This window comes from Typha latifolia, chromosome 15 (genome assembly GCF_019914945.1).
Source record: "Typha latifolia isolate L0001 chromosome 15, TyphaL0001v2, whole genome shotgun sequence".
Lineage (NCBI taxonomy): Eukaryota > Viridiplantae > Streptophyta > Magnoliopsida > Poales > Typhaceae > Typha > Typha latifolia.
In genome coordinates, this window is record NC_133100.1 from 7,706,086 (window position 1) to 7,726,772 (window position 20,687).

The 20,687-nt window shown below is 36.5% G+C and overlaps 5 protein-coding genes and 1 non-coding gene across 7 annotated transcripts; 3 read left to right on the top strand and 3 right to left on the bottom strand.

Moving 5' to 3' along the window:
- The first annotated feature begins 16 nt into the window (after positions 1-16).
- Positions 17-1,201, top strand: LOC140801858 (NAD(P)H-quinone oxidoreductase subunit T, chloroplastic). Its single transcript, XM_073157204.1, has 2 exons — positions 17-370; positions 642-1,201. Exons 1-2 carry the CDS (start codon positions 78-80, stop codon positions 1,060-1,062), a joined length of 714 nt encoding a protein of 237 aa, XP_073013305.1. The 5' UTR covers positions 17-77; the 3' UTR covers positions 1,063-1,201.
- Positions 1,146-8,392, bottom strand: LOC140801857 (pyruvate kinase 1, cytosolic-like). Of its 2 annotated transcripts, XM_073157202.1 has the most exons (16): positions 8,120-8,392; positions 7,331-7,427; positions 7,158-7,255; positions 6,569-6,724; positions 5,813-5,890; positions 5,593-5,724; positions 4,922-5,002; positions 4,516-4,584; positions 4,334-4,423; positions 3,707-3,851; positions 3,538-3,626; positions 3,352-3,447; positions 3,199-3,266; positions 2,991-3,090; positions 2,827-2,883; positions 1,146-1,672 (listed from the first exon to the last, which is right to left on the bottom strand). In XM_073157202.1, exons 1-16 carry the CDS (start codon positions 8,186-8,188, stop codon positions 1,517-1,519), a joined length of 1,581 nt encoding a protein of 526 aa, XP_073013303.1. In that variant the 5' UTR covers positions 8,189-8,392; the 3' UTR covers positions 1,146-1,516. The 2 variants fall into 2 exon arrangements, with proteins under 2 accessions (XP_073013303.1, XP_073013304.1); XM_073157203.1 differs by lacking the exon at positions 8,120-8,392 and having other exon boundaries at positions 7,150-7,255; positions 7,331-7,382.
- Positions 8,393-8,613: 221 nt separating this feature from the next.
- On the bottom strand, positions 8,614-9,643 carry LOC140801859 (dirigent protein 23-like). Its single transcript, XM_073157205.1, has one exon. The coding sequence runs from the start codon at positions 9,592-9,594 to the stop codon at positions 8,821-8,823; it is 774 nt and encodes a 257-aa protein (XP_073013306.1). The 5' UTR covers positions 9,595-9,643; the 3' UTR covers positions 8,614-8,820.
- A 1,594-nt stretch (positions 9,644-11,237) lies between these two features.
- Positions 11,238-14,612, top strand: LOC140802088 (probable ubiquitin-like-specific protease 2A). Its single transcript, XM_073157517.1, has 9 exons — positions 11,238-11,383; positions 12,077-12,269; positions 12,344-12,511; positions 12,593-12,724; positions 13,196-13,277; positions 13,358-13,468; positions 13,573-13,640; positions 13,946-14,014; positions 14,131-14,612. The coding sequence occupies exons 1-9, from the start codon at positions 11,356-11,358 to the stop codon at positions 14,156-14,158; spliced, it is 879 nt and encodes a 292-aa protein (XP_073013618.1). The 5' UTR covers positions 11,238-11,355; the 3' UTR covers positions 14,159-14,612.
- A 139-nt stretch (positions 14,613-14,751) lies between these two features.
- On the top strand, positions 14,752-17,944 carry LOC140802087 (uncharacterized protein C57A10.07). Its single transcript, XM_073157516.1, has 4 exons — positions 14,752-14,861; positions 15,008-16,115; positions 16,209-16,333; positions 17,401-17,944. The coding sequence occupies exons 2-4, from the start codon at positions 15,518-15,520 to the stop codon at positions 17,719-17,721; spliced, it is 1,044 nt and encodes a 347-aa protein (XP_073013617.1). The 5' UTR covers positions 14,752-14,861; positions 15,008-15,517; the 3' UTR covers positions 17,722-17,944.
- A 2,472-nt stretch (positions 17,945-20,416) lies between these two features.
- Positions 20,417-20,503, bottom strand: LOC140802474 (small nucleolar RNA Z221/R21b). Its single transcript, XR_012111661.1, has one exon. It is a non-coding gene; the product is annotated as a small nucleolar RNA Z221/R21b (small nucleolar RNA).
- Between the last annotated feature and the right edge of the window lie 184 nt (positions 20,504-20,687).

Consider the following 20,687-nt stretch of genomic DNA (forward strand, 5'->3'; position numbering starts at 1 on the left):
CATCTCTTCCTTTCAATCACTCATTGTTGCCTTCATCTGAAAAACCCATTCTTTTGAAACTCTCACTTAAGCTAGCAATGGCATCAACGGCAACTACTCCTCTTTCTCCCCTTATTAATCGAAGCAATACCAAGTATAGAAATCCAAGGGGTGGGAGGTTGAGAGCGATGGCCTCGGAGACGTCCGACGAGCCATCTGTGACGCGTGAGAAGAGGAAGCCTCGCGTGGACACGAGGATCCACTGGTCCAACCCTGACGAAGGGTGGATCGGAGGCAAGTCGAAGAAGGAAGAGGGCGGCGAGAAGAAACAGGAGTATCTGGGAGGGAGGTTTGCTGATTTGATCAACAGAGCCAATGAATCACACTATCAGTTGCGTATATCTTTTTTGCTTTCCTATTTTGTTTTCTTAAAGAAATGTTCTTTTCACACCCCCAACGTTTAGTAATAAATATTACAAAATTATTTTTTTTACTCCAAGTTTCTGAGAAATTCTCATTTCACATAATTGAATTTTATTTTAGAGTTTTTGCATACAACTCTCTATTTTCAAAGTCATATATGCATCTATATTACCAGCATTTGCAATTTGCAACCAACCACATTGTTAAGTGTTTGAGCTTGGCTATGATATCATATATAGATTCCTGGGAGTACCGGTGGAAGCGGACATGGAGGAGATAAAGGCGGCGTACCGGCGACTGTCCAAGGAGTACCACCCCGACACGACGACGCTGCCTCTCAAGGCGGCCTCCGAGAAGTTCATCCAGCTGAGGGAGGCGTACAAAGTCCTGAGCAACGACAACAGCCGCCGGTTCTACGACTGGACTCTGGCTCAGGAGGCTGAGAGCCGGCGGGCGGCGCAGATGAGGATGAGGCTTGAGGATCCATACGAGCAAGACTTGGAAAACTATGAGTCGATACCGGACACCGTGGATAGGCTCGGCGGGAAGAACATGAAGCTCAGCGATCAGGCGATGACTGCTCTGACGATCGACGTCGGAATCATAGTGTTCTCCATCTGCTGTATCATATATGTGGTGCTCTTCAAGGAACCTTACTAAGTGGTGTCAGTCGCCTCTTGCTGCTATTTTACTTCTCATTTGAAGAACAGGAAAGCAAAGTAAAGATGTATAGGCAGTATGGATACTTTCAATGATCTTCAATTTATTAGATCAATACATTGTTTCTTAACATGAAGAAGATACTGCTGTTCCTTCAAAATATGAACTCCATACAAGTGTAATTAATAGAAGCAAAAATATATGAGGAGAAGTGGGCAAACTGAAATCTTCCAGACTGCATTTTTTATCAGAAAAAAAAATAAGGAAAACAAACACAGTAATGGAAAACAAATCATCTATAGTTTTTCTCTCTCTCCAAAAATAAACAAAAGTAAATGATCTATAGAGGTATTAAATTGGTGATGCTGATTATCCTCTTTAAATGAAAGAGTACAAGCAACAAGCTCTGTGGACAGAGATGGAAAAAGAGTTTATTTTTCAGATGAACCTGTATTCAGGAATCGCCAAACTCGATGATCTTGACAACGGAGGAATCACCAATCTTCTGGAAGATGACTGCCCGATCATAAGGTTTTATTATACCAATTGATCTACCATAATTTAGTGCAAGTTTTAAACCGAATTCCTCCTTTGAACTGACAGAATCAGCCTACAATGATTCAAAAAAAAAAAGAGCTGTTAATCACCTCACATTGAAGGAAATAATTAGTATTTACTAATCATGCCGTTTGTATAATTGAAAGGGTATTGAACATTCTTTCAGGAACAGTAGACAGCATCTGAGGTGTTGGATATCTGTGCACTGATTCACAGTAACTGTCTTTTTTTATATGGATAAACATGTGATAGGAATTGAGCCGGAGAGGAAGAGGAATATCTTAGATTTCCAACATATGGGCTTCCGCAAGTCTGCTAGTTGGTGCTATTCTCGGAAAATCCCAAAGAGCCATCTGGTAAGCTATTTTACCTTAAGCTGCAATGATTATGCTCATGGTCCTCTATGCTCCATAGATGGTTCTCTACTTTTTCTCTCATGTCAAACATTGACTAGATGGTTTTATGGTCTCTATACAGTTTCTTAAAGAGTGATGTCAAACATTGGCTAGTTGGTTGTCTAACAAAAGGGGTGAATTACTGACAATTAAAGTGATCTCATTCTCAGGATAGTGAGCTAGATTAACCTTATCCATCTTTACTAGTGCATAGAGCCAATCCTTTAGTCAACCAAAAGTACCAAATAATTTTCAGTATCAAGAAGTCGTTTCAGAAAAAATATACAGGAAAACTTACAACTAACTTCTATCAAGTATGAACAATTCTATAGCAAAAAGATCCCAGTAATTATATTCAATCAGGAACAAGCTAAACCAACTAATCTCTCAATACTTTTCCATATCAAATTTCAGAAAGGCATCAAGCCTTATGCCTGCTAATAGATGTGGATTCTTGTATATTTTAATCGGCTAGATCTATGAGGATAATATCTACTATTAACAGCAACATTTTCTTAAAGCTCTCCTAGAACTTTCACCAATGTTGCTCCAAGTATTTGCTTGGAACACGCTGTGTGTCTCCTCAAGCTTCCTTAGACATGTTCATACCTCAGTCAGATATTCAGATCCCACCACCACATTGTTCTCAATATCTTTTCTAGTTAAACGCCATCTGATTCTGATGCTTCCTCAACAAGGGTTTTTTAACATTTTGAAATATTACTTTTTCTGGCAGAAATTTATCAAGAACCTGATGCTTAATGGAACATATTTCTACAATAATTGATTTAACAACAACTGGTTAGCTTACCTCACTAGGATTGGCCAGCATAGGATAGGCCCCTCTTACTGCAAGGCATTGCCTAGCCTGCACCAAATAATTAAATTATCCGATTTGTAAAATCATGTTTTCCTAAAATTATATTAGATGGAAACCACCAACATTTTATTGATAAAAATAGCAAAGTTATGGACCTGTGTATTGCCATAAGAATTCCATTTCGACAAGTCTGTATCAGGACGTGGGAAAACAACTGCTAGGACAGGCATTGGAGGCCTATATTTTGCAATCAACCTGTGGAGATAGGACAATATAGTTGGTCATCATGAATAAATTTCCAACTTCACTATGTGGACCTGCGGAATGGACTCGCTAGTACTAATGCAAATTTGTAAAAAGCACCTTGAAGCTCTCCCAGATAAGGTGAACACAATGATGGCGGCAGCATTTACTTTCATTGCAGAACGCACCTGGAATTACAAGAAATGAGATTCAGACAGTATTCCGTCTAGGAAGCAAAGTATAAATCCTAATCAATAGCTGACAGTATTTTACCGCTGATGATGCAACAGATTCCTCATGTGACATTGGTTCACCTACATGTCGCACTATTTTCTTAAATTGATGTGACTGATTATACACAATCTCTGCCTAGAAAAAGAAAAAGAATTGGTCATTCTAGCACCAGTGGAGGCATTTACACTCTTTCATTGCACTGTTATCATGTAAATAAATACATACTTCGGCGCAAATTCTACCCACTGTCTTTATTGTCTCAACAGGGTAGAGGCCTCGAAGTGTCTCAGCACCTAACAGAATGCCATCAGTCCCTGCAGAGTTCAGCAGCCACCAAAATGAAATCAGAAATTTCTGAAAATATTATATCTCGACAACCAATCAAATTACTGACCATCTAGGACAGCATTTGCTACATCAGTGGCTTCTGCACGTGTTGGACGTAAGTTATCAGTCATGCTGTCCACCACTCTAGTAATAATGGCAGATTTCCCAGCCAAATTGCATTTTTGGATAGCTGACTTCTGGAATAAGAAGACCTGCAGTGTCAAGAGAACACAGCATTAGTTTTCATCAAACATCACAAAAGAAAGAAAGTTGCAATAATGCTGCATGCGCTCTGTATCAAGTCGATGTCTCATTACTTGATTACACTAACATTATAAAGGAACTTTTGCATATATATATATATATATATATATATATACACTCCAAAAATGATATTTGATGACTCCATAGATCAACTTCTTAATTTTGTCCATGCCCCCAGGATCAGTTTTTTTCAGTGAACATCAAATACAGCCAATAAAGAGTAATAGATACAATATATCTTTCAACATTTCCCACAGAAAACTTCTTTTTCATTTCATAATTCAAGAATTGGTTAGGGCTGATGGACATTCCCTGAGACTCTTCAAACATGGTGCATCAAACTATATATGCAAGCATATGTAAATACACAAAATTTTATGTTTATGTATTCTTTTGGTATGCAAAGGCTTTTACAAGATAAAGAGATTACACTTTCTGGTGGAAGGTCTATTCCTAGATTCCCTCGAGAAAGAATAATGCCATCTGCTTCTTGGAGAATCTCATCAAAATGCTCCAAACCCTGGAAATCAGTATATCATTATAAGTAAAATGTAGTTAAAGAGAAAGCAACCTAGCATAGCATAATATTTGAAAGTCAAAATATTATCTCACCTCCACATTTTCAACCTTGGCATATATCTGAGTATTTTGAAGGTTTTCCGATTTCAAGAAAGCTCTGAGCTGCATACAACAGTTACTATGAGAACATTAGTCAAGCAGCCAGATTCTGAATCGCTATTACCAGCATTTGCATATAGGATCATAAAATGGCTTTTTTACTCAACAGTCGGAGGACCAAAATTTGTATGTAATACTAGCATTTGCTGTTATTCTGAGCAAATGATGGCCCTCTAGCATTGCAAGAAGAAAGGTAATGTTATAATAGTTCTACAACTCAAATAGTTCTACAGAATTAGTCTCATTTCCTAATCAGTAACACAAATTTAACAGTAAACCAATACCAAGTAATTGCTTTAAACTAGTGTTCACTATTCAGAAAAGAACCAAATGAGCTTACCTCCCTGACATCCTCAGCATGACGTGTATAAGAAAGAGAAATTATATCAACATTGTTATGCGATCCCCAAGTTGAGATAACCTATTGGAGAAACAGAGGAAAAAAATTGAGTTTAACATGGAACTTCTACAAAAGGAAATCTCGAGTAATCTAGAATTTAATTTCCTGAAAGTTGATTAACTTACTTCACTTTATATGAGTATCATCTGTGAGAATTAAATGAAACTAGGATCTCAAAGGAATACTGGTTTCTATCTGCATTAGCTATTGATATAGTAACATAATAGCTGACGCTTGACACTGATCAATAAACTGTATGCATCCCTATGCACCACTACAAGTTTACCACTGTAAGTTTTTTCTTGTCCTGGAACTTTTGACAAGGCAATGGCGAGAATACTCAGTTTTATCTGAAAATACATTCAAATGATCATAGAGCTCATTTCAAGTTTCATAATCTAACTATTTTACATCAACCAAGCAAAGACAATTGCATTAAATCGATCGTCATATTTTGCACAAACATGTTCTGATGTTAGTGAAACCTAACAAGCAAAGATCCTACTACAGAAGCCTATCTGAAAGTACAAAGTACAGAAGGGAACTTAATGTTCCAACATTTGATGTTTGATAGATTAGAGTGTTTAACAACAAAGAAAGATAGATATTACTTGTTTATCAGCACTACTCAGAGTAGGCAAATTGATTTTAACTTGTGAAGCATGCATAGTGAAAATGGAGCCGGCAAGTGTAGCACTGTTCTTCACAAGACAATCTACCTCTTCACCATTTGTCTCCACTACCTGCAATAGAGTACAGTATATAACAAATGAAACGTCTGTAAGCAATGATAATTTTCAAGGTAGTCCAAATGGTACTGATAAAGATAACCTCAAGCCATGAAGATGTTGTTTCACTTCCAGTGAAAAGATACTGCCCTATGAAAATAGTATCACCTTTCTTCACTGCCTGCAGTCACCAATAGAATAAAAAGACCAGAAACCGAAAAAAAAACTAAGAAAGTTTTGAAACGTGAAAATGTTTGGAAAAAAAGATTCAGCAAAAGCAAACTGCATCACAAACATTAAACTCAAGATGTTCTGTCAGTAAGTAAAAAAATTATACATAAACTAGTTCATATTTGTAACAGAATCAATAGATAAAGATCATATATTATCTCAAATGAAAAGTGGAAAGAACTACCGTGTATTGTTTCTTCTGCCTGCTGAGCTACCAAAACATGAGACAAACTAACCCTTCTTTAAGCTTAAAAAACAAGATGGCAACTCTCTATGAAAATTATAATTAAGTGTCAGAAAATACAAAGATTATACTTAATAATTTGATGTATATGCAAATCTTTTGAGGGTTTCTCCTGGTTGCAAGAGCATATACTATCAAAAATAGTGTATTTGCTTTGGACAGATTTGCATCATTTTTATCAAGCATTTGTGTTTGCAGATAACTGCGATTATTGAACCCATAATAATGTGGTGTATCATCCTGAGTGGGTCTCTCAAGATTGCTCTTTCTAATGGAAATAATATGCTGAGACTGCATGTATACAAGAAAACAAGTGCTATATGGAAAGAAACTTCCACAGAATTGCACGGAAACAAATATGAAAAAATAAGGCAACATCCTTACCTTGGCAAGATCAGTATAATTAATGGGTAAGATCTCAGCTGAAGCCACTTTAGAAATGTCTGGGGTTATTGTGACATGGTTTCCAGCTTTCAGCTCAATTGAATCATTAGTTGTATTGTGAACCTGAAGTTCTGGGCCCACAGTATCCAGCATAACCTGAAATCACATTATATTAGACGCTAATAGACCAGACAATTTGCAATCAATATAAAATTGAATTATCATTCTTCATAGAGTTACTTAAGAAATATATATTGCACCATGTGATGAAGCACAAGTGCCTATTGAGAAATAGTGATACCCAACACTGCAAAATAAGGTCTCAAATAATGGAATGTATTTGTCATTTCCATGACTAGCCAAGAACAGATCAACACTTAAAAATACAACTTATTTTACCAACTCAAGAATCTCAGTGATAAAAAAAATTAATGATTCGGACAAGAATAAAAGGATTTGAATTTCTAAGGAATTTCAGAAAACATAAGTAGCATTTTCACCACAAGAAAGTAGACAGAGAATGAAGGTTCAGCATACATTTTGGTAGAATATTAACAAATTAAATAGATATTATAAATTACCAACTTACAGCACATAGCTTCTTGACATTCACCATCGCTGTCCTCAAGTTATTAAGAGTTTCCTGATGGTATTCAGCATTAAACCAGGAGAAGTCAAAGCGTGCAACTGTCAAAGGAAGACAGAATGTATTAGAATGATGGAAAGCTTTTAAGCACAATATACAAGCATCCATAGACAAACCTGACATTCCAGCTGCTAGGCATTCCTCAATTGTTTCAACTGAATGTGACTTTGGTCCAAGTGTTCCAACAATTTTAGTGAGCGATGGAAAGTACTTCTGTAATTTGGTACACAATAAACAATTTTATCAAGATATTTTCTAGCCGTAGAAGTTGACCAATAATTTTATAAAGATAAATTAAATAGTTCAAGCATATAGCATTTAGCTTCTCCAATCTATAACATGTAATTACGTGTAGTAAAACATTTATGTCTCTTGGTCCATTCCCCTCCTATTTTGTAGCACAATAGCAGGGTCAGATAACTATCTTCACCCAGTATTTGTCGTTTGGTGTATAATCTATTTGGGGACAGAATCTCAGATTATTGTTTCCTCTTCTGTTTCATACAGCAGAATGACTCAACGAGTACCAAATAAAATAAAAAAGTTAAACCTTGCGGCCGCTATCTGCCAAATTTGTCATCCCAAAAGGTCATCCTTTTTCCTCACCAAGGTACTTATCCAATATGAGCACCTAAGCAATCCAAAGCATCTTAGTCAACCAACTCCCTACCCGCACGACGTCAACCTCATTCATCTCCTCGGCAGTTCTCTTCCGATCACCTAATTTTAATCCTACTACTTTATCTCCAAGAAAAACGACAACAATCGGAAAGTAAATAACAAACGAATCAAGATCCAGTGATGGATACCATCTAACCCAAGATCAACCTCCTCCGACAAACAAGGAACCGAAAAAAGAACGGGAAAAGTCAAACCCGAAGAGAAGAAACGGGGATGGATCTTACGATCTTGGACGGGGCGAGGACAGAGGCGAGCCGCACGGGCTCCTCCAACAGCATCTGGCCGCCTTGCATCGAGATCGACAGCTAGGGTCAGGGCTTCGACGCGATCGCCGAGGAAGAGGAGGAGGAGGAGGAGGAGGGGACGAAGGACGCGAATAAAGAGAGACGAATAACAAGAGCCGGGGCGGAGGGAAAGAAATAAGTGGGAGAGGCTTTTATAGTTTTCTTGGACCGATGCGGCCAAATAGAAAAGTCTAGTCTACCAGCCTACCAGGCGGGTGGAGGAGCAAACCGTGGGGGTTCGTTTTGGAACAACGGAATGGTCGGTGAGGGACTGTTATAAAATTAGAACATTTTATGAGGAGCAAAATATCATATTTTTACACCTTTTTGACCCCCCCTCCATTTCATTTTAATTATTCCATGAACACCCTTCACCTCCATAACATAATACTTATTAAAAGTCAAATCATTAAATTTATAGAGGAAAATCCAAATACCAAATATATCCTTCCATTGACCCTTCGAGAGCTTATTCTAGATTTAAAAATTCCAGCAATATCAATTTAACTCACTCACATACACAATAAGGTTAAAAAATAAAATAAAAAAGAACACCCAAACCTAAACACAGGGCGTTTAGGGCCTCGGGTTTAATATTTCATTAGATTTTTGTTCAAAGAGGACCCTAAATATTAACAAAATCAACTAAAAATATGATCTATACCACAAGTGTAGAAAATCAAGGCACAAATATAAATACTAATTATTTTTAGATCCCATTTGAAATTCCTGCCGATGGCCCTATTGCTGTTATGAGACGGCTCCGGCGAAGCAGCAGGACCATCCTCATCATCATCACCACCATCAAGATCGGCGTCATCGAAGACATGGACATCCATCTCCACCACAGCATCCCCTGTGGTCTGATTGAGCCAGTTGGTCTTCAGCAGAACATACCCACGTGTCATCCGGAAAGCCCCGGTCCCACCCACAACAGGCAACTCCCTGACCGGGTCCAGTATCCGATCCCTCCCCAGAACGGTGAGCGTACTCCCGTTGTACTCGCCGGAGTCGAGCACGAGGTTGACGGCCAATAGCAGCGACTGGTCGGATAGGGAGGCGAACGAGTAGAACCCCTGGGCCCGGCCCAGTATCTCGGAGGATGGGCTTGGGCCTCGGGTTAGGGGATCGTCGATCATGTACAGGTCGCCGAAGTTGAACGGCATGGAGGGGAGGGCCACCGGGCCGACGACAGATCGGATGGCGGTGGGGCTCCGGCCGCTGAGGGTGTCGTGCATGTAGAAGTGGAGGTCGGTGGTGTTCGCCATTGTTATGGGGAGGAGGAGGAAGAGGGAGAGGAGGGAGAGGAGAGAAGCCATGGAATGGAATGGATCTGAAGAGGAAGAAGGTTTGGTGAGAGAGTGAGAGGAGAAAGAGAGAGGGTAGGTATTAATCGGAGTGATGTTAGGTATCATTGGTTGGGAGACTGCTACCAAAAAAGTTGTCTACTTCCTTCGCTTTGGAGTAAAGCTGGGGGATATTTACAACTCGAGCCTTAGTTATTCTATACTTTTATATTAAAAAATATCACGCCAATCGGCCAATATAATATAATTAATTTTAGATTATTTGGAGATTATTATTTTTTAAATTTTTATTTAAAACTTAAATAAAAAAAGAAATTTTGAAGTTAATATAATTATTTTGGTTTTCTTTGTTAAAACTGGGTTGAAATAGGAATGATAATTCTTATTTTTTTATTACTAAAATTTGAGATTTATTTTAGGAATAATTACTTGTGCTCACTTCTATTTTGAAATAAAAACATAATAATTATTTTGATATAATATAAAGTGAAAATAAAAAATAAAAAATTTATTAAAAATATCTATGTATTTGATAGAATAGATGAAAGTTAAATCACTATACTCTATGTATACAATACTATGACGCGAGCGATAGATGTGTAATTCTAAAATAGAAATTTTTATTTGTTATTCTCAAAATTAAGAGTTTATTTAATAAATAATTTTTTATATATTTACTTGTATTTTAAAATAAGAAAATAATATTTATTTTTAATGTGATATAAATAAACAAAAATAACTTTTAAGCTTTTATGAAATTATGATAAATAATTTTTGCTTTAATATAAATTAGATTAATACAATAGATATTAAAAATTAATAATAATTAAATAGAGAGAAAGAATTATTGGGAAATTTGATATTTAATAGTACTTTTTTTATTTATTTGTAACTTTGGATTGAAAGTTATTGTATTAGCAAAATTAGTAACTAAAAATTTATAATACTAAAACTACTCTTGAAACCTAAAACCCACCCAAAACTTAAAAAATATGCAGTTATCTTCTCTTCCACTCCTCTCGTCTCTGCAAATCCGTCGACCTTAGCCACCGGAGAATAGACCTAAATCTCTAAGTTATCGTCAATCAAAAAGCCTCCAAAGTCCCAAGTAGTCATTTTCTCCTTTTCTCTCTTCTTCTTCATCTCTCACAAATCATCTTCTACAATTATGGCACCTCGTCGGAAGAGAAAATTTGTTGTAGCTCAAGGTAATAGAATAGTTATTATCTAGTGCATATTTTTTACCATTAGGATCAAGAAATTTACCTCATAGTCAATCATGTTTAAATTTGTGTGACTTTTTCAACGCTGATAAAAGGGACAGCGAGAAGATGTTATTTTGATGCCATTACACAAAAATGGTAATATAATAATTGGACTTATAGATATTGCTTCTAATACTTATCACATTATAGTTGGAGTTCTTTTTAATTAATCTTATCTTTATTGAGATGTTAAACATTAATGTGAAACTTATTAGATTGCACTCTAAGATAAAGAGGGAGTGGTACTTACTTATTATGTATAGTAATTAGTAAGCCGGTAATATATATATTTACTATTCTATTTATATTCATATTCGAAAAAATTACCTATATCCGTATCGGAGTTGGGTAGACTTTTTGCACCCATTAATTTGGATCGAGTCAGAGTTAATCCCCATGAATCGCGTGTGACTGGGCCGAATCAATTAACATCCGTGGCAACATCTGAGCCGTTGATTACAAACTAGTGTGTTTGCTGTTCTGGACAAAGCAGTAAACTTGTTTTCGGTACCTCGCCTCACTGCTTCTCTTCTCTCCTCCGTCCTGCTCTTAGAAGAAGGAAAACGAAACGGCGATTCCTTCTTCTTCGCTGATATTTTGCAATATGCCCCCGATCCGAGAAAAACGCCGCGGTAAATTTCTTAAAAGACACCCTCATTTCTTACATTATTATTAGTATTTCTCTCCTCTTTCCAGCGAAGCTTCTTGCTCGAAGATGTAGGAGCCCATCTTGGTTTAATTTAGATTCACAACGGTAGTGTTAATCTTGGTCTCTTGCTCTTAATCGATAGGGATTTGGTGACGCCATTGGTGTTCACTTCCGAGGGGCTTGTTTCCAACCAAAATTTGTGGGTTTTTTTATATATAATTTCATTCTTTACCCTAGAGCTCAAAAGTACTTAAATTTGAGAGTTGAATTACTTTGTGAATATTGTGATGGATCTCCTTCTTTACTTGGCTTACAAGAGGAATCCAGTGGGCAAGCTGAAGACTTTTATGGTTTTATGAACTATAGATGTTAAAAGAGTAGAAAAGGTTTTCACTTTGAGCACCAATAAGGACTTGGATAGAAACGAAGAACAAAAAGAACTTGGCTGGTGAAAGATGATTCAGGGGATGATTGGAGTGATACATACTCTTGTTATTGTTTTTGAAAATATATCATTTTATTTGTAACTCATATTCAAAGTTGCTTCTTTTCTTTGTGCATGTAAAAGAGTTAATCTAGGTTGATTTCAGCATTCTATTACAAAGAAAGACCTTCATTATTGCAAATGGATATTTACGCAGAAAGACTGACGTACTCATTTTGTTGTATTTAATAGCATGTAACTGGAGAAGTTCTAAAATTGTAACAAGACAAGTAGCAAAGATGTTGAGGAGCTCTGGAAGTACCTTGCCTTCTTTCTACGACTCCCTTCCTAATTACAGGCGTTCAAAGCGTCTTAGAAATAACAGAACTGACAAATCAAATGAACACAAGAAGCTAGACACCAACATGTTTGAATCTTACTTGGAGTAAGTTCCTAATTTATCAAGATGTATCTTATCCATGGTTCCTTGCTTCAATAATCTGTTTTCTTCTTGTATAGGGATTTGTGGAGCAGGATTTCAGAAGATGAGAGGATATCCTTTGCTTACATTGATTGTTTATGGTTTTCTTTGTACAAGGACGAGTTGACGAGAACAAAGGTTCTTAGGTGGATTGATAGTACAAATGTATTTCCAAGGAAATATGTTTTTGTTCCTATTGTCTGTTGGTAGGTCTTGATTTCATATGAAAGTTTTTCTTCTAAGTAGAAATACAAGCTTCCATTAATGTTATGAACTTATGAAAATAGGAGACACTGGAGCCTCCTTATATTATGTCACTTTGGGGAAGAAAGCAGCTCAAAAGCTAATGGCCCATGCATGCTGCTGCTAGATTCACTGCAAGGGACGGGCCCCAAGAGGTTGGAGCCGGACATACGAAGGTTGGATATAGTTTTCTGCTTATGCCTCTTTTCCTGAAGCTTCTACTTTTCACCATAATGAGTCCTATAATGAACACCAGCTGTGAGCTCAAGTTTTCCTGATAATATAGGAGATTTCCTTAATTTGGCATCAATGTGATGCCAGCCCCCTAAAAGTAGGTGTTTCAGGCTCTAGCAAAGGCAGGCAATATTAGGCAATAGAAGTGCCAACTAGTCATTGAACTTGAAGGCTACTTTGTAACTGCAGAACCTACATAAGAGTCCAACATTTGAGTTCATGCAACTAGGCCCATCCCTTTGGTTTGAGATTCTAAAATGATTTTGGTTTTTTTTTTTTCATATAAGTAATCAAAACATTTATTTCAAAGAAAAGTGACAATTTAAGAGCTATTTGAAGTACATCTCTTTTCTTTGTTAACTTTATACTCCAAGCAAGCTAGCGGTGATCCTTCTTTTTCTCCCTATCACCAGATTTGTACTTGACATTTATAAATCTCAAGGATGGAAGGAAAACAAAGAGTTTATATCTAAGATTCCTCTTTTAATTCCCAAGGTAACAGTATTCTGTTACATCTTTCTGAATTTCTAGATCTTCTTACTTGCGGATCATTCAAGTAAATGAGTGCCTGGCAGGTGCCACAGCAGACAAATGGTGAGGAATGCGGTGCATTTGTTCTTTATTTTATATACCTCTTTCTGCAAAGTGCTCCAGATAACTTCACTCACGAGGGATACCCTTACTTCGTAAGTTGTTAGTCTACAACCTCTTCTACCTAACTGAGCTTATTCCATTTGCATTTTGCCACAGCTTTCATCTTTTTACTGCAACTCTTTTTTCCTTTGTCCAGCTCAAGGAAGACTGGTTTAGTTTGGAGGACTTGGAGAACTTCCAGGAGGAAATTAATTCGTTCTCGATGTAGGGCTTAATCTCCTTTCAAGTTGATTCTTTATGTGTGATGCATTAATCATTTGATGCCTAAGGCTTAACCTTCTTTCAAGTTGATTCTTCATGTGATATGAATTAATCACTTGACGCCGAGCATGTACGGTCCATCTGTACATTTATTATGTTGAACATCCATGGATTTAATTAGATATAATTTTATTCTTTCTACTGGTCCTTGAACCAGTTTGGAGAGCACTGTGGTCAATCAAGAGTGAGCTAAACTTCTCAACATACTCCACTGGTTTATTGATAACTGTTAATTCTATTCCAACCAGGAAAGAGAGAAGGCACATGTACTCCAAGAAGGAAGACTTGGAACTGAAACAACGAAAATTTCGTAGCAGGTTTTGAAGAATCTTCGACCTGGCGTCATCAATCTATTTATTTTTGTTCAGTTGTATGATCTTCTAAAATCATTTTTGACCGTTGCCAATGTACATCTGTTCTTATTCCTCTACAGGAGCAAGGGCATCATACATGTTCAATGAAACCAGATCAGCTGAAGTCTGATATGTCAGACAGAGTTATATTTCGACGCAGCAGGGACAAAACCTGGACAGTTATATAGTATCCTGAACCTCTAATTGTTTTCTGCTTCATGTACCTTTCAAAATTGCAGTGTTGATATGGCCTTACTATCTTCTAGCCACGTCGATCTTTTGAATACGCAAGACATCTGCTGGACTTGATGAACCAACCTTTGCTGATCGCTATGATCCTCTCGACTAGAAGACATTCAAGGGTAATAACAAGAAATGTCATCTGAAGATGCTTCAAAAATCAGTCATCATCCTGGTGTTGTTCAACATTGTATATCTGGTGACTAATAAGACTTTGCATGAGTTGTATAATCCTCTCTATGGTGGTCTACTAGTGAAACTACCACAATCTGCAAACATTTGTTGAAACAATGAAGAAATTCTATAGCTTTTACATGTACAATTGAGTATTTGTATCACTATGTGGTGATATAAGGATTATTATCTGACTTCTAAACTAATATAATTTAACACATAGGTTTAATAAATATTTTAGCAAATAATAGAAAATAAGCACGAATCTTAAATCATCCTACACGAATGTAGAAGCTATATGAATAAGCCAAAGTCCCTTCTCTCCCGTTCTTCCTACCGCTACTAAACAAACAACTCGAAGACCCAGTTCCGAGTCCGACATCGATCAAATCACCAGGTTTTGCTTTCATTTCCCCTTCTCTTCCTCTCCTTTCCCTTCGTCGGTCGATCTTAACGGAATAAATTCCTCTTTTTTATACAAGTTTCTAGCTTCCGGCTGCATTTGACTAGGAATTTAACGGTTCTTGCAATTTTTCTCTGCAGATATCCATCTGGATCTGATCTGATTTGCCCGCTCATGTGGCTATTCTGTCTGGGGTTTGCTTGGCTTGTTTCTGGTTAGCCTATAGAGAGATTAAGAAGTATCAAGTTTGGATCTTGTCACCTTATCGATCGAATCCTTCGAATTCTCATCTGGGTTTGGTTTCTAGACTAATACTTTCATCGGGGGGAAGGCTACCTTATTCAAAACTTCTTCTTCTATATTTTTGCTATAGGAATTTTGATCCGTCTATCAGGGTATGCTTGGATTAGATCTTGTGGCATTATAGCTCAGAACCTTTGATATCTCATCTGTGTTGGCTTAATAAAGGATATCTTTTTAGGATTCACTTCGTTTCTCCTTTTGCCATCAAGAAGATCTTGCTTAAATTTTCATTTTCTGGCTATAAGTTACCAATTTTCCTCATATATCAATAATTTTTCTAACTTTCATTTGGGTTCTAGAATAATTCCATTATCCGTTTGCCTGGAAAAGAGTTAATCCATGTCATCATGAACAATCATTCATTTGGGCCAGGAAGTCCCAAATCCTTCCTTGCTTACCCCAGAGGAGACTTCGATTTAGAATCTGGAAATCTCTGGAAGTCCCGAAAGTCGAGAAACACATCGCTAGGCCCTCTCAAGATGCTTAAATCTGCCGGCAATCGTGTTTGGCATTTTTATAAGATGCACCCATTTGCAGTTTTCTTCATCTCATTATTCTTTGGGTTAGCCATTCTAATTTTTCTTTCTGCATATGAAAGCCGGTTTAGGATGGTGCGATACCAGATGGGTGATGATATGAATTTGGGTTCAGATTTTTATCCATTTGCCAATCTTCGCAATCTTGTGATGGTTGCTGGGCATTCCATCTATACAAGCAACAGTTGTGCAAAGACGGACCTCGAGGATTCTTGGTTCTTAATGCCTTATCAGAAGCACCCAGGCCAAGCTGCTACATTTCTGGCACATATTAAGGAGGGGGTGGAGATCACAGCTAGAGATGAGGGAGCTCTTTTACTGTTTAGTGGCGGGGAAACTCGAAAGGATGCTGGCCCACGCAGCGAAGCCCAAAGTTATTGGGCTGTTGCAGAATCAAAAGGCTGGTTTGGTAAACTACTCACCAGTCATGCTCTATGTTGGCCTATATAATTATCTTGGCGTGAGTGTACTGATCTTCTACAGCTTCTCTCTCTTCATCCAGGCAAACAAGACAGTGTCAGGAATAGAGCACTCACAGAGGAGCATGCAAGAGATAGCTTTGAGAACCTTCTTTTCAGCGTATGCCGGTTTCGAGAACTCACTGGGACATATCCACAAAATATAACCGTAAATGTTCTTCTCCTGTCATTGGAAATGCTTGTATATTGATTGTTATATTTTGCAGCCTTTAGCTTTTTATATTGCTGAAAGTTTGAAGTATGATGACAATTAAAATGTTTTCAGGATAATATAAATTCTATTAAAAGTTGAAGTTTGCCCAAATAGTTGACAATGATTAATTGCTACCATTAGGTCACCTGCCACCTAATTAATCCTTATTTACCCTTCAAAAGGATCAATGTGAAACTTTGTGGCCAAATAGTTAAATATATCCAAAGATCATATTTGTCAAGCTTAGCAATTTGTAGGATTGCATGCCTAGAGAGCCACTGTCACTTGTCAGATGTAAATGATTTGCTCTCCATTCATGATACATCTTGCAAATATATCAAGTTCTGAAAGCTTGTGCCTGGAATTAACATTTAGGTCTTCTATTGCATTCTTTTAAGCCGATGATGGATGAATCTGATAGGGCTGCTTATTTATCATCTGGAAAGTGAATTTTGGCATGCAAGGGATGCATATTTCTTCAGTTGAATATTTATCTTTTATTTGTTTCTTGGTTTTTGCAAGTTGCCTTAATATACAAGTGTGTGAACCTGCTTTCTCATCACTGAAATATATCAAGTTCTGAAAGCTTGTGCCTGGAATTAACATTTAGGTCTTCTATTGCATTCTTTAAAGCCGATGATGAATGAATCTGATAGGGCTGCTTATTTATTAAGTATGTGGAAAATGAATTTTGACATGCAAGGGTATGCATATTTCTTCAGTTGAATATTTATCTTTTATTTGTTTCTTGGTTTTTGCAAGTTTCCTTAATATATAAGTGCGTGAACCTGCTTTCTTATCACTGATCTAATCAAGAAAAGCAGTAATTCTACGAAAAAGTGACTGGAACTTGTACTTATCCTATGTAGCTCCAAAAATAGCAACTCGAAGCAAGAATTCAGCATGCCAGCTTCTGAATCAACTTACTTACCAGCAGCTGCTTTATGACATTTAGGTTGTTGACAATGATACAATTTTATCGCAATTCACACATGGCTATGCTCAATTTTTTTCCTTCTCAGGTTGTAACCTATGATTTCAAGGAAGAGAGATTTTCACATCTGCACCGTTCCGCACTTGGTTTCCCAGAAGATAGGTTCTTCTTTTCTGGTACCCCAGCTACTCCCACTGCAAAGGAAGCTGCAGTGAAAGGTGAAGCTTCTGTTAGGGCCCAGTTCCAAGAGGACCCTTATGGATGCTTAGGTTCTCTTCACCAGAAGAGGCTTAAAAGGGATCCATTTCATCGCAGTGTCCCTTATCCCAACGGATGCCCGGAACTGAGAGACTTGTTCAGATATTGTGGTCCAGTTCCTTATCCAGAATTACTTCCTTGGACCCAGTAGATCAGAACGTGGATCAATCTTTCATTTTGCATTATCGAAGTTTAACATTGTAACATAACTTCTCCTGCTGAATGGGGCATGAAGTGTAAACATTTCTTTTGCTCTGCATACAGTGTAATCAAAGTAGACGCAGGATATTTTGTATCATGGAAATGGAATTTGTCCAGAAACATCAGAACTTGTGATATTGCGCAAAATAGCTTATTTTTGTTTCTGACTCAAACCTTAGCATTGGCAGTTGGGTTTATGTTGTCTGCATTTCCAAATTATACTAGCTTTGATACAATGCTCCATAAGACCAATCTCAGGTGGAATAGAAATTATGTAAAATTTCAATAAAAGCTCAAATTTTTGTTCAGGATTTCAGAGATGCTTCTTACAATTTCATGTGTTTTTTTTTTAATGACTAGTCCCTGCAAATTTCTCTGGTGGATACTTAGACATTGTGATTAATAATCTCTATTGATCTAACAACATCGTATAGGGTACTTTAAGGTATGCTTTATTTCTTATTAGTGATCAGTAATCTCTCTTGATCTAACAACATTTACTTGCATGCAACTAACTCATTACAAGCTTTTTCATGGTAGAGTCTCTTCAGGACTTGACTATAGAAGCTTGATACTTGAAATATTTCATGACCTTACTAAATGGTCCAGGAAAGGGAAAGGGGTTACCCTTCTTTTTTTTTGTCGTATATAGAATATAGTATATGATACATTTATAATTGTATTCCATTTTATCTGGATTAATGTAGATATAGATAAAATTATAGGGCCAATCCCAGTTTTTTATCCGAAAGAAAAAAAAGAAAAGAGTATTTATAATCATGGTTTAAATTCTCTATTTCGAAATCATCACATCACAAAAAACATATTCTCAGTTTAAATTTAAACAGTCATTCTCAGCAATCAATAGTTATTAATTTTTATTTGTAATTACTGACTAACCAAAATAAAAAAACTTGGATCTTTGATTTTATATCAAAACAAAATCTTTAGTCTTCTCCATTGTTTTCTTTACATATCCTCCATCAATGGGCAGCTTGAGGCAGTGGTGATCTATGAGTTCTCCACGATTACACCCTCCATTAAACCTGGAGTAATTTTCACCGTGATCGTAGAAGAACTTCGCCTTCTCTGCTTTCATCATGTCAACTACCTATGATCACAGTGAACATCACAAACTAAATTTCATGATCCAAAGAACGATAATATTGGAGTCCAATGCATTATAATGCAAGAGAATGAACGTTGATCATAATATCCATCACCCCCACCTGGAATATCTATCACCTGGACTCTTATTAGATTTTTCTACATCTTGTCAGGGGATACCAATTCGTTATTATTATTCACACTCAACCCTATGAACTATATTCGTTATTGCTATTCACACTTTACTATATAAATTATGTTTCTCATTTGATAATAACCTTAATATTCCTAAGTAAACTATACAAAATTAACAATAATAGTTTTGATTCAAAAGCAATAATTTTTTATGCATAGTTTTAGATTTCAATCCATTTATGTAAGACATACAATTGAGGCCTTGACTTCTGGAACTTCTGGATGTTTGCGTATAAAGATAAAATACCATAGAAAACAAGAATTTAATCTGATTAAACTAATAGTTCTATATTTTTTCAAAAAGCTTTTCTTAACAAGATCATTGAGTTCTTGGTGAAGTAGCAGATTGCCTGCAGACTTGACTGCAGGAATACCCTTCATTTGGATACTTGAAAATTTACGATTCACTCTACGACCTTTTTTGGATTTACATTTTAGCCTCATGTTTTAGACCTTATTATCAAAAAACACCTAATATTCCGTCAAAATCAAACTTCATATTTTCAAACAAAAAAATTTAGCTTTGCAAGTTAACCGAGAAAAATTTAGAAAAAAAATGGCATAATGTATGCTTTATTACTGCACTTTTATGTTCAATAATAAATACTAGTTGAATATTTTCTAGGTGGCAAAACATAATTCTCTAATTCGGAGGTCTTCAAAGTTGATTTAAAGTGGCCCAGTTTATTCCTTTAATTATATTTTGCTCCTTGTGACAGCATGAGTCTAAACTAACATATTGTATGTTATGTTATTTCCACTTAATTTAAGCACAAGCAATGCATGAAAGAATATTTAAATGTTATCTTAACTCTAATATTTAAAGAAGAAAATATATTTGGGTTCTTGTTTGCATATATTACTATCAAAATGGGCCTGTATACAAAAACAAAATATTCATAAGGACATAAATAAAAATATAAATTTTACGAGGGTTATACATTAAAAAAAATTATAGAAGGATATACTCTTTTTTTTCATTTTTACGCTAAGAAAAGAATAAAATCACACGGCGAGGACAAATTATTAGAGACGAAGAAAGAATCCATCAGATATAAAAGAGAAGTCCTCAATGCGCACTGAGGCGCAATTTAGTCCGCATCTTGGTTGGGCCAAAAATTAATTAATTTTCGCCCACATCATTTGGTTCTTCCTCTCATAAAATCTCATAATAATTCCAACAAAAAAATAAATACGAAAGAAAAAATTCCACTTTTTTTGTTTTAAATCGGAGGCGAAATCCGAATCTTGAAATCAAAAACTTAGAATTGGCATCGAAAAAATCAATCAACGGGAGAGAAATCAAAAGAAAAAGAAAAATTAAGAGCGAGAAAGAGAGAGAGAGGCTCAGAGGAAATCTGGGTAGAAACTTGGTATCAGCACAGATTAAACATCAGAGTGGTGCATGACTACATTTCTCATCACAGCCAATTCACAAAGATCTCACCAAAAGATCACAAAAATTTTGAAAAAAAAATCACCCAAAACCCTAACCCTAACCCTAATTTGGAAGAGAGGAAGGAGACTGCTACTGCGGGAGAAGAGGAAGGCCGAGAGGCTGTTTATAAAGCTGCTGACCTCCCAGAGAAACCCTAATTTAGAGGCAAAAATGAC